The sequence below is a fragment of the Haliotis asinina genome, chromosome 12 (genome assembly GCF_037392515.1).
Source record: "Haliotis asinina isolate JCU_RB_2024 chromosome 12, JCU_Hal_asi_v2, whole genome shotgun sequence".
Classification (NCBI taxonomy): domain Eukaryota; kingdom Metazoa; phylum Mollusca; class Gastropoda; order Lepetellida; family Haliotidae; genus Haliotis; species Haliotis asinina.
Window position 1 is genome coordinate 26,771,607 of NC_090291.1, and position 13,129 is coordinate 26,784,735.

General features: G+C 42.3%; 1 protein-coding gene across 1 annotated transcript in view; it reads left to right on the top strand.

The window, feature by feature from the left end:
- The first annotated feature begins 3,982 nt into the window (after positions 1–3,982).
- LOC137258998 (complement C3-like) overlaps positions 3,983–13,129 on the top strand; it is a 52,697-nt gene continuing 43,550 nt past the window's right edge. The window contains exons 1-6 of the mRNA XM_067796700.1: positions 3,983–4,108; positions 6,582–6,748; positions 7,035–7,226; positions 7,778–7,848; positions 9,818–9,943; positions 11,185–11,227. Coding sequence (XP_067652801.1) covers positions 4,038–4,108; positions 6,582–6,748; positions 7,035–7,226; positions 7,778–7,848; positions 9,818–9,943; positions 11,185–11,227 — 670 coding nt within the window. The 5' untranslated portion in view covers positions 3,983–4,037. The remainder of the gene's footprint in view (positions 4,109–6,581; positions 6,749–7,034; positions 7,227–7,777; positions 7,849–9,817; positions 9,944–11,184; positions 11,228–13,129) is intronic.

Below are 13,129 nucleotides of genomic sequence, written 5' to 3' on the forward strand. Positions count from 1 at the left end.
GTAATGTGTGCGAAGGGACTGGGCGTTCTAAAATGGGACGGTGTGACAATGTACTTAAAACGGAATTGACGTACCCTAGTCTTACTTGGGACGTGTGCGGACGCAAATCCAGTCGGACAATAATTGTAATACGTCTGTACAAATTTTCCACCACGTCCACCCCCGCACTTCAGTTGCTATTCCGCGCAAAAATGTTCAAGATTTTTGTACTACTTTCTACACGGTTTTAAAACTTCGCAATGGGTTCCCATTAGGTTTTACTCTTTCTTAGTACGTTTACCTCACGTAGTTCTTACTACGTGAGCAGTACGATATGACAAGGTTGAGTATACATAGGCCTACATGCGTTTTCAATACATTCGTCGTTTGGGATAGAGATTTTGCCTGTGAAATATGAACAAGCTTGCAGCTGAATGTTGGTATCCTGCATTTGTAATGGAATAATGGAAGCAGAGCAAGAAGCCTGAGAGGCGAATTCGGGCACAGAAGTCTCAGCAACTTGGGCGTCTTCAGGGCTGGTGGATCTGGGACAGGATTTCCCATGACCTGTCTGTCTTGGTCCGCCCTTCTTGCTTTGGAGACATGGTGATGAATGAATGAGACGGACGTTACTCTTCTTGGTTCACATGAGTGGAAAGCTTTTCACTTTTATGATGCACCCAGTGCTTGCCTCAACTTCAAATGATATTCACTTGTTCACTCATTAATATTTGACTTGTAAATAATGGCGCGTGGACTAGTTGATAAAGCGTCGCTTGTTTGATTCCTCAAATGGGTATAATGTCTAAAACCTATTTCCGGTTTCCCAAGCCATGGTATCTAAAAAATGCTAAGGCGGCGTAAAACTATACTCACTCACACATCCGTGTAATTGTCTCTACATCAACGCATCATCAAGAATGTATGTTTGAAGTGAGTTATTCCGTCTCTCTCACTTGGACATTCTGATATCCCAGAGCCCTTTCCTGACCCCATGCGCAAGTTTCCGTCTGGCATAATGCAGTCAGTGAGATTTTGCATGGCGCAGCTGACGTATCTTCAGATCAGAATGCTCCGGGATGTCCCAAACTTGACACTTACGGACAAGTTTGTGTGAAACAAGCATACACACAAGATGTATTGTTAGAAATCTGTGTGCATAGCTTGTGAGTTTCAAATGTTGGATAAAGACTCACCGAATAAATTCTGGCATATATTTCAACCACACGCCCACTACCACTCCACACAAAATATGATATTTCAACAGATTCACTCGCTAATTACTTATATATACTAGTACTCTTCAAAAAAGTAAGGGAACCTGAAATTTCAATTTGGAAAGGAAGTGTAAACGTTAACAAACGTTTCAAATACAGACACCTTATGAACGCACCACCATTTCCTTCTATCACCACCCCTAAACACAACGCATGATATACACGTGCACAACGCAGTAGCCCCATACACGTGCGAACGTGTAATCTGCACATTGTCATGGGTGACAGACACTCAAATAATGGAAGTGTCTGGAAGTTTTCATCAGCTTCTGTACAACCAATGCTAAACGTAGAACACCTGTTTTAACCTCATCTGGATCACGAAGGAAACTCTGGGGCGGGCATCCGTTTCATCGGAAGTGCTAGTTAAATCATCACCGTCGTCGTCATCAACCCAGATCACTCACTTAAACAGTTATACAACCCCTTAGCTCTGAATAACGTTGTACCCAATGTCAGTGTTGTAATAACACAGTTGTGACTATCATCCTGTGCATCTCGTCCACCGTTCAGGTTTTGTTTTAAACTTCATGTTTAGCTTTGCCGTATACACAGAAGCATATGATCGATAATATGAATCCTATCGATCACCAACACGTGTGTAACGACGTCCAAGATCAACATCTTTTCAGGAAGACATGCCACATGAACCTGATCCGCAACGTCATGGCTTAAAAAAACTGTTCAAGGTGGCGTTAACCCAAAGTTGGTCACTCATTTAGTGATCAGAGGCTTCCCCCAAATGTTCCACGTTAGTTCACACAGGTGGAGATCCGGGTTCAAATTGGTCCTCAGTAATCTATTCTCGACGTAAGATTAAATGGTTTGGGTGGTCAAGCTCGCTGACTTGGACCACACATGTCACCATATCCCAACTGCATAGAGAGTTGCTCATGATGTTGATCACTGGACCGTCTTGTCGAGACTTGATTATTTACGGAGCTCAGCTGGAATATTGCTGAGTGCAACAAACAAACAAACAAACAAATCATATCAGTAGCCATGTACCTGTCTAGGATACCACAGAACCAAAAGCAGTCATTAGCAGGGGTGAAGTAACCGGAGCTCAATCAAATGAACTGTAGACTTGAATGTCTTGTCAATGCATTTTGATTGGCTGCGCGATATCAGTCTGAGCGCAAAGAAATTGGAGTTACGTCGCTTGGTGCGTCGTCTGCTCGTCTCTCCGGTCACCATTCCAGTGAACATGTCTTCCATAGAAGGAGAAAATATGCTTCCCTTGCAATCAAATAGCGCCATTTTATAAATGTATGTTTTGTATATGATGAAAAGGTTCTTATTCGGCTGCCTTCATGAATCGCACATGAATCCCGGACCCCCATATGTCACCCCACTTGCCTTCGGCCCTCAAACTCTCGGGTTCATATGGCGTCCGATATCAAATTGACGTTTGTTAAATTCAAATGATCGCACCAGCATGTTCTTTCTCCAACATCCGGCTAATCAGGACGTGTTGCTCTCAACTGCCACATGCGTCAAACAGGTGCAGCCGAGGCTGGTGCCATTTTGGTCAGTAGAAACTTATTTTTTGCAACATGAAGACCAATCAGACGCTTGTGTATCGGTTGTGAATTCACAGTAAATAAATAATTACAGGGAACTGTTGTTACCATGCAGCGTTTACCTTTAATGAAACTATTATCATGAAGCTACTCAGCTGTTCTTGTAGTTGTACCTTAACAGAATTCACTGGCCATATCATGCCTGCATTTGAAGCAAATAGAACTAACTCAGGTACAGGTCGTTAAGCAGAATTGTAGATCAGTTTATATAATCCATAACGTCACTTGTGTAGAAAGTAGACAGGACTCAAATATGCTGAGTCACGTCACGACCCGGCTTCGATTCCCTACACTACAATGTATCAAACCCAGTTCTAGTGGCCCTCAAAGTGATCTTGTGTGAATATTGTTAAAATCAGAGTAAAGCTATACTCACTCTCTCACTCTATTACCAGGCTATTATTGAAGTGCAGTCATATTATGTCTGCCTTTTGCTATTGTACTTAAATGTCGAAAGACGCAGAAAGTCCAGACCACTAACACTTTGTGTCTTTCTGAATGGACACCATGCAATAACTTTCACGTCGACACAGAAGCACTGAACAATTTGAGTAACTTTCCATTAACACCTTACTAAGCCCCCTCCCCCTATTTCAAAGCCGCTAGTGTTATCATATTTATGTTAATTATGTAAACTGATGAAGTATATATCCACCCTCCAAGGAAAAATCTTTGTGCAAATTATTACTGTCATTCTTTATTTTCTGACTATACTGTATACAGTTACAAAAACCCTATCAAACTTCGTGGACTATATCATTCCCCATACAGCTAATCCTTGCATAACACTCCCAGATCACCTTTTTCAGTTGTAGGTGCCAAATGGGTAAACATTAGGTGAAGTAAGAGGACACCGTCAGTTTCTACAACGCTGCACAGCCAACTCCACAGCACGAATCTTCGTCCCATTTCATGATGTCATTTATCCGCTGCAATTATGCCCAATGCTAGTGCTAATGAAAACGGTCTTTATGACTTATCTCCCCAAATATCCCCCTCCTTCCCCCTCCCCCTCCCCCTCCCCCGGTGCTATTAGCATCCAGTACATCCGTGTTCATCAGCCAATCAGCGATGACCTAGTTCCGTCACCTGACCCGGAGATAAACTCAGACTCCCTTGTATATATATGTCAGCTCTGGTTACATTCATTTCACTGTTCCTAAATACGCAGTGTCCTACGTGAACGACCCGGCCCTTCATGGCGTTAAGGATGAGGGGTGCGAAAGTTTTCTTCCTTCTCTGCGTTCTCGGTTACTCTGGAATAGCCAGGTAGGATGGAATCACAACATGTATTCAATAATTATGACTTGTGCATTTCAGTTATAATATATTTTATCATAATATTGTTTTTCGTTTCCTCATAATCCATAATACCCCATGCAATGTAAGGTTTTCAACTGCTGTACTTACAACAATATCACACTCAAAGTTTCGCATTAAATTGGCGATTAAATTTGTGATTCGAATATTGTTATTTGTAAATGAAATATATCTAGCGTTGCTGGAATAACTGCATTATAACTGCTCTCAGTTCTCAAATATGAAATCTCATTATCATCATCACAAAATATATTATATGATTAAGATAGATAGTGTTTGAAATGCTTTGTGGTAAGACCAGTATGAAGACGAGTTGCCAAGTCCCCTCTATAACAAAGAATTAGTGGTAGTGAAGGTACCCTCTGAGACTGAGGTAGTAAATATAGGCGAGTGTTTCAGCAATGAAGTTTTCAAAATGTTGAATATAAGTACCATTACAGTTGATACCAAACTTAAAAAACGCGTATTTATCCTTTTCGAATCAAAATTGAGGTTGAAATTACTTTTTTTTTACATTTGAAAGGTTAGTATGATCGCATCGTTTCCGAGACTGTTTCCTTCTGTGTACAGCATATACTGCGGTAATTGGTTATTTCCTTGACAATTTACCAGACCGTATTCGTGGAAACTATCACTGTGAAATACAAGGATTATGTCAAAGTTTAAAGCTGGATGTTGTATATACTGAATATATAATAATCATCATTTGCAATACTTCTTCATTTCGCCTGGAAACGTATTTGACAAGCGTTAAAATAAAATATAATTAAAACATCTAGCATTGAGTTGAAGTCCTGCTTCGGTTTTTACCCTGGGTGTCTATCAGAGGGAGGTATTGTCTACGTCACACCCTATCTTGGGATGGATGTAAACAATTAGCCTTGGTCCCAGGATGTATAGAGTGCTAGCCTACAGGTGAATAGTAAGTATAGCCTTTGAAGGGTCAAGTCTCGATAAGCAGACAGTACATGACGCTATTCAGTTCAAGGGACATTGTGTTAATTCTAAGTATATTTTCAAGAAATTGCCTTTTTAACTAATAAATATTTTCTCCGAGACCTGTCCAAGCCAAGTAAACAATACCCGCTATGTGTTGAAAACGCCAGAGAAGACAGAAACCAGCTGGTCTGCGTTATTGAGGTCAGCCCTGTAATGATATGTGCGTGTTTCCTAACTTCGTCGTCTGTTCTGCTCTAAACTGTAGATTCCCCCACATTCTTGAGCACACATCGGAATGGCCAGATATGTTGTAATGGATTACACGTTTGAATACGTGACACAGTTTTATGGATGATGAGTTCTTTGTATTCTTGATATGTCAGAGTTAGTTAGTGCTCCTTCAAATTCCACGTTTAATAATCATCATCCATGCGTGATTTTATCATGTCTAGAGCTTACGTACACACACACACACACGCGTACTCTCTTGAAACTTATCATGAAGTTATCATGCTGCTGTCACTCTTTCATTGTTAATTACGAGAATGAGATTGACCATGCACGTTAGCCCGTGATATGAATAGGCATTGTGCAGTATTCTAGATAAATGTTTGTGACACACAGGGGTAGCCTGAACCAAACTGTCAATTGTTCTTTGTGAATTGCATAACTGTCTGTAGCTACAGAGTAATTAACACTAATAGAATGATAGAATGACGAGGCCGAGGGTTGCAACATCTCCCTCTCTCTCTTTCTCTCTCTATCCTCTGTAATTCCACCCCTCCCTCCCTTACTCTCACCCCTCTCTTTCTCTCTATCCCCCCTCTTTCTCCCCCAGTCTCTCCCTCACACACTGTCTCACTCTCCCTCACTATCTTCCCCCTCCCCCCCCCCTCCTCTCTCCCTCTCTCTCGTTCCTTCCCCTCTTCCCCCCTCTCTCTCTGTCTGTCCAATAAGAAAACACAAAAAGTTGACTTTGGCTACTTCTTATTTTCTCCCCGTTTTTTCACCGTCTTGAATACTGGTACCATTTTGTGGACTTGTAACAAAATTCACAAAGAAAAGGTATTCTTTAACTGTTTTAGTATTCTTCTAAAAGTTTTTGAAAGTCAAGTTGAAGGGAATTCCAAGAAACAGGAGTGGTACAAACACATTGTTTGAGACTTATATGTCGTTGTTAGACTTTTTAATGATAACTGTTCACTTTCTTATGCAAAAATAATAGCACGTCATGTAAGTAAAGTAAGTCTTTAATTGATTTATTTATTTTGGTAACTGGTATACGGTGTATCTATGGTTAAAGGATAATTAGTTAAAGTAATTAAACTGAATGACCTATTTGTACCCTTGTTTTTGACTTTACCGCCTTGTCAGTAGATTCTCTCTCGTAATTACAACCATCCGGCGGGGATGTACATAGAGAAGCCAAATTAAGTTTGATAAACATTATAAACTTTATGAAGATTTTTAATGCTGTTTTCAGGGCTTTTGTTGGAGTTATCGCCCCTGGAAAGATCCGCCTCGGAACGAATCAGACCATATTTATTCTTGGACTCGGTCTAAATGATAACGAGCTGGAATATAGGGTGAAACTGGATCCCGGAAGCGCCTCACATACGTTCTACAGTCGCACACACAGAATTCAGAATGGTATGACTTGCCTGTAATGCTTATTTGGTGATGCTTTGTTATTTTGCTGTTGGAATTGTCCGCTTGGAGGATCGCTGCTTGAATTCAATATGAAAATCGGCAATAAATGTTAAGCAATGAGAAGTGTTTTCATCGTTATCTCAGATGATATAGGAATGGCTGGCGAAATGCTTGGATATGAAAACAATGCGTTTTCTGTATTTATTTAGCAAGGCGATTACATTATGGCATTGCAGTTTACCTTGTTATTTTGCGCCGCAAATGCTGTGTTTGCTTTTCTTTGTAGGCATCTTAACGCCAATCGACATCATGGTTGATGCTAATCACATCGTCCCCGCGACATCAAGTGAGGTAACTCTTACCGTCAGGTCCACGCGACCAGGAGGATTTGATAGAGAAGTTGGTATCGAGATTGACAGAAGTCCTGGCTATTTGTTCGTTCAGGTGGATAAACCCATATATACATCCAGACAAAAAGGTGACATTTGTTTGTTTTTATTTGTTTTGTTATTTTTCTTTTGTGTTTTGTGATGTTTTTAAATGTTGATTAACGCCGGGCTAAGCGGCATGTTATCTAAATGACGGCGACGGTAAATATTCAGTTATTGCTTGTCTCGGCTTGGGTGTGGTTATCTCGGAAGCGTACTTCATCCTCCATTGTATTATGAGGCCATGTGCCACAGTGATGTGCCTATTTCACTTACAATATCCATGCACATGTATCTTCACTGCTCAGGTTCTCAATGAGACTTAACCTTCACACGTCGTCGTTTCCAAATTATATATCCGGGCATCGAATACTCAATAAATTCCGGGGCGGAAGTGTAGCCTCGTGGTTAAAGCTGCGCTCGTGATGTCGAAGACCCGGGTTCTATTCCCCATATGACTAGAATATGAGAAGTTAATTTCTGGGGTTCCCCGCAAAGTTGTTGCTGGGATATTGCTAAAGGCCATACTCACCCTCTAGCTCGATAAAATCTGCATGTATAAACACATTATATTGGTGCCGTAACCGACACATGATTGCAGTAAAGTACCGAGTGATGGCAGTGGACGAGGACCTGAGATGGGCACCTTGGCAGGTTCAAGTCAGTCTCCAGGTAAGCAGCTTCTGGTGGTCACAACCTACACTGAATCAACTTAGCTGGTGATGAGTGACGGCTGAGTTGGTGGCTGTTTACTCGGGCCTACCATACAAACAGTGAACAAATCATCAAAACTGAACTCATATACACCAAAACAGACCACGCATCACCAAAATAGGAAACTTTACTTCAGAAATTGCAACAATATCCTCCATAATGTTACTGGTAACTTGGTTTCGTGGTTTGTTGGGGTTACGTGGCGTGGCGGGACGGTGTGTTGTGGTATTATGTGGTCGTTGCATGACGGGATGGTGTGATGTTGTGTGATAGTTGCATTGAGGGATGGTGTGTGGTGGCTGTATGACGGGATGGGGTGGTGTTGCGTGATGGGTTGTTTGGATGGATGGTGTGGTGCTGAGTGATGATTATATGGCTGGATGTTGTGGTGTTTTGTGATGCTTGTATGGCGGGGATGGTGTGGTGCGTGGTGTTTAAATGGTGGGAGTGTTGTGTGGTGGTTGTAGAGCGTAGTGTTGTGAGGTGGTTGTATAGCGGACTGTTGTGTGGTGGTTGTATAGCGGGATGTTGTGTGGTGGTTCTATGGCGGAGTGTTGTGTGGTGGTTGTATGGCAGGATGTTGTATGGTGGTTGTATAGCAGGGTGTTGTGTGGTGGTTGTATGGTGGGGTGTTGTATGTTGGTTGTATAGCAGTGTGTTGTGTGGTTGTTGTATGGCAGTGTGTTGTGTGGTGGTTGTATGGCGGAGTGTTGTGTGGTGGTTGTATGGCAGTGTGTTGTGTGGTGGATGTATAGCGGGGTGTTGTGTGGTGGCTGTATGGCGGAGTGTTGTGTGGTGGTTGTATGGCAGTGTGTTGTGTGGTGGATGTATAGCGGAGTATTGTGTGGAGGTTGTATAGCAGGGTGTTGTGTGGTGGTTGTATAGCGGGGTGTTGTGTGGTGGTTGTATGGCGGAGTTTTGTGTGGTGGTTGTATGGCAGTGTGCTGTGTGGTGGTTGTATGGCGGAGGGTTGTGTGGTGGTTGTATGGCAGTGTGTTCTGTGGTGGTTGTATGGCGGAGTATTGTGTGGTGCTTGTATGGCGGAGTGTTGTGTGGTGGTTGTATGGCAGTGTGTTGTGTGGTGGTTGTATGGCGGAGTATTGTGTGGTGCTTGTATGGCAGAGTGTTGTGTGGTGGTTGTATGGCAGTGTGCTATGTGGTGGTTGTATAGCGGAGTGCTGTGTGGTGGCTGTATGGCGGGGTGTTGTGTTGTGGTTGTATGGCGGAGTGTTGTGTGGTGGTTGTATGGCAGGATGTTGTGTGGTGGTTGTATGGCGGAGTGTTGTGTGGTTGTTGTATGGCAGGATGTTGTGTGGTGGTTGTATGACAATGTGTTGTGTGGTGGTTGTATGACTGTGTTGTGTGGTGGCTGTATTGCAGGATGTTGTGTGGTGGTTGTATTGCAGTGTGTTGTGTGGTGGTTGTATAGCAGGGTGTTGTGTGGTGGTTGTATGGCAGTGTGTTGTGTGGTGGTTGTATGGCAGTGTGCTATGTGGTGGTTGTATGGCAGTGTGTTGTGTGGTGGTTGTATGGCAGTATGTTTTTGTAGTGGTTGTATGGCGGGGTGTTGTGTGGTGGTTGTATGGCAGTGTGTTGTGTGGTGGTTGTATGGCAGTTTGTTGTGTGGTGGCTGTATGGCGGAGTATTGTGTGGTGGTTGTATAGCAGAGTGTTGTGTGGTGGTTGTATGGCGGAGTGTTGTGTGGTGGTTGTATGGCGGAGTGTTGTGTGGTGGTTGTATGGCGGAGTCTTGTGTGGTGGTTGTATGGCGGAGTCTTGTGTTGTGGTTGTATTGCAGGATGTTGTGTGGTGGTTGTATGGCAGTATGTTGTGTGGTGGCTGTATGGCGGAGTGTTGTGTGGTGGTTGTATAGCGGGGTGTTGTGTAGTGACGGTAGATCCGTACTTTCATAACGTTATTATCCACAGAATCCCAGAGGCCACCTGATCGACAGAGTGCTGACTCGTCCCTATGAAGCTTTCACTGGTTCGGAATTCCCCTTGTCCAAAAACCCAATGAAAGGAATGTGGAAAATAAGGGCTTCTTTCACAAATGTAAGTATTTATCTTCCTGGTTTCTCGTTTATCAACCAGTATAACTTCATTTTCATTACGCGAAGAAAGCTTGTTAACTGATATACATGCAGTTTGTAATGCTGAGTTATGCCCCTTAGGCTTGTCATGATTTTATGATAGTGGGATCGAATCTAACACTCATAATTATTGTTATTGGTTTGTTAGATCCGAAATCCGTTCACTGGGCTCATTATATTAGATTACACTAGATTAGAACTCGTTTAGCTTTATTTGCTCCACCATAACACAGCAGACGTGATGTGATGATATTTTAACAATAACAACAACAAAAACACTTAATGGTATTGTTGTATCGGTTTTATTTTATGGCCATCTTCTGTGTTAGATATGCTCTTGATATAAACATAATCAAGATGTACATAAGTGAGGATGTGGATGAACCGGGTTCAACGTAGACAAAGGCTTTGTCTCTGAATATATATAAGGTTGATAGTGGGTGTGAGAGAGTCTGGTTTTAGGCCGCTTTCAACAGTTTAAGGCTTGGGGACACCGGATATGGTCTTCACATATTGTACCCATGTTGTGGGGATTCGAACCCGAGTCTTCGGCACGACGAGCGAACGCTTTAACTACTGGGTTTTCCCACCCAAGTCCACGAGCTAGGGTATGGAGTAAGCTAATCAAGGCTCTTTGACTGGAACACCAAACTATGGGGGTTTTCTTCAAGCACCTTGCGAAACTTTACCTTTTAAGATATATAGTGAGCTTGGAATATGAGACGGCAATGATCCTAACCGTTTAGTGAATAAAAGCTTTGATAACCAAATTAATTAGGTTTGTTGTTTTACGCACAAAAGTATTCATGACGTATGATAGAGGCGTATACATATTTCAATCGAGACAAGACAATTCCGGGATTGATAAGCCACGCAACTACGCCGGGCGATTCACGTCAACCATTAATGCTAGCTTGTCTGACTACCTGATCTGTCATCTGTCAAGTTCTGAATGTGCCAAAGGTCACACGTTGGAATACCGAGTTACCCAGAAGCACATGTCGACTGTGAAAGGCGTTTTCTGCGGATCAGGTAGCCAGACAGACTGACTTGCTTGTCAAGGTGCCGTTATGTGTGACAGTTGCGTGTAACATTAAACTCTGGATTGATTGGTTTAGACCGCTGATAGACCGCTGTAATATTGCTGAGAATTACTAAGAAATCAGAAGATTGAATAATACTGCATATTCTGATAATTTTCAGTTTTCTACTGTATCTGAAGCTACGTTTGAAGTGAAAGATTATGGTAGGTAATGGTATAGTATGCATTATTTGTTTCACATTGTCAGTCCATGACTAGAGGCACATATACGTGAATGTCCATACATATGATAACACCCTTCATTTACTGAATTAACGTCTTCAAGCCAAAGTAATTTTATTAGATTTTAACTACACTCTTCAAAACAATAAAAATAAATCAACGCAAAATGGAATTAAAAAATGATACTTACAATTTTGTACACATATATAAACTCAAACATTATTTTAGGGTTGCATACAAGATACTGACTTCAACACCACCTGGAGAACAGCAGTAATGACTGTGATGACCGGTATTCTCATGAAATATGGACAAGATAGCAATGCATTGCTCCACAAAATTTCATTCATGTATCTTTGTTTCCGCCGATCTACACGTCCTTGAATGACAGCAAATTTTCATTGATATTTGGGTTTTGTGTTTCTTTTTGTGTGAAGAGTGTATTTGGGTGGACTCACAGACTTTTTGTACCTGAAAAGAAGGCCTAAGCGAATTACCAAGCCTTACACGACTGGGCCACCTGCCCTCCTGGGGAGACTTATCTCGGGTTTGGGCGAGCATGCACGATTTTTAATAATGGTAACACGACAGTATGTCACTTTTCCACGAAGCGGGTCAATCGTTTGATTCCTGGAGCTGCCATGCCAAAGGATATGTGACCCTCAAAATCAGAGGCTGGGGGAAAAACATGGAATGATCGACCCGAAGTCTGTACAAGACATCCTTCCTTGCAACACGAGTCTGTACAACAGTCCTTCCTTGCAACACGAGTCTGTACAACAGTCCTTCCTTGCAACACGAGTCTGTACAACCGTCCTTCCTTGCAACACGAGTCTGTAAAACACATCCTTCCTTGCAACACGAGTCTGTACAACACGTCCTTCCTTGCAACACGAGTCAGTACAACACGAGTCTGTACAATACGTCCTTCCTTGCAACACGAGTCTGTACAACACGTCCTTCCTTGAAACACGAGTCTGTACAACACGAGTCTGTACAACCCGTCCTTCCTTGCAACACGAGTCTGTACAACCCGTCCTTCCTTGCAACACGTCTGTACAACCCGTCCTTCCTTGCAACACGAGTCTGTACAACCTGTCCTTCCTTGCAACACGAGTCTGTACAACCTGTCCTTCCTTGCAAAACGAGTCTGTACAAGACATCCTTCCTTGCAACACGAGTCTGTACAACACGTCCTTCCTTGCAACACGAGTCTGTACAATACGTCCTTCCTTGCAACACGAGTCTGTACAACACGTCCTTCCTTGCAACACGAGTCTGTACAATACGTCCTTCCTTGCAACACGAGTCTGTACAACACATCCTTGCAACACAAGTCTTTCCTTGCAACACACCTCAAGGTTTTCAGAAACCTGTGCTTAGGCATAACAGACGACATATGTGATCGGGCGGTCAGGCTCGCTGATGGTTGACATATCGTGTCCTAGTTACGCTGATCGATGCTTATGCTGTTGATCACTGGATTGTCTGGTCCAGATTATTTCAATACCACTGCCATGTAAATTTAGATGGAAACAAATAAACACATGCCTTGATTATGCGGCGGAAAAATATATCACTCACTCATAACAAGACCGTACACCATGTATTCATGCCATTGCACTACAGGACAGTATTTGTCTTACAGCTGTCAATGAAAGAAGGCGCATTACACTCTCATAGACATGAAACAAGTAATAAATACTAGTATTTTAACAAGAAATTACATGATTGCTGTAACTCAGTATTTAATAATTGCCACATTACATTATAGACAAGGGCTTAGCGAAAATGAAGTATTGCATAATTCAAGTTATTTGAAATGATTCAGCCATATTCAAATGGGATAATCCCTAATATTTGAAACCCGTGACTTGATTTTTC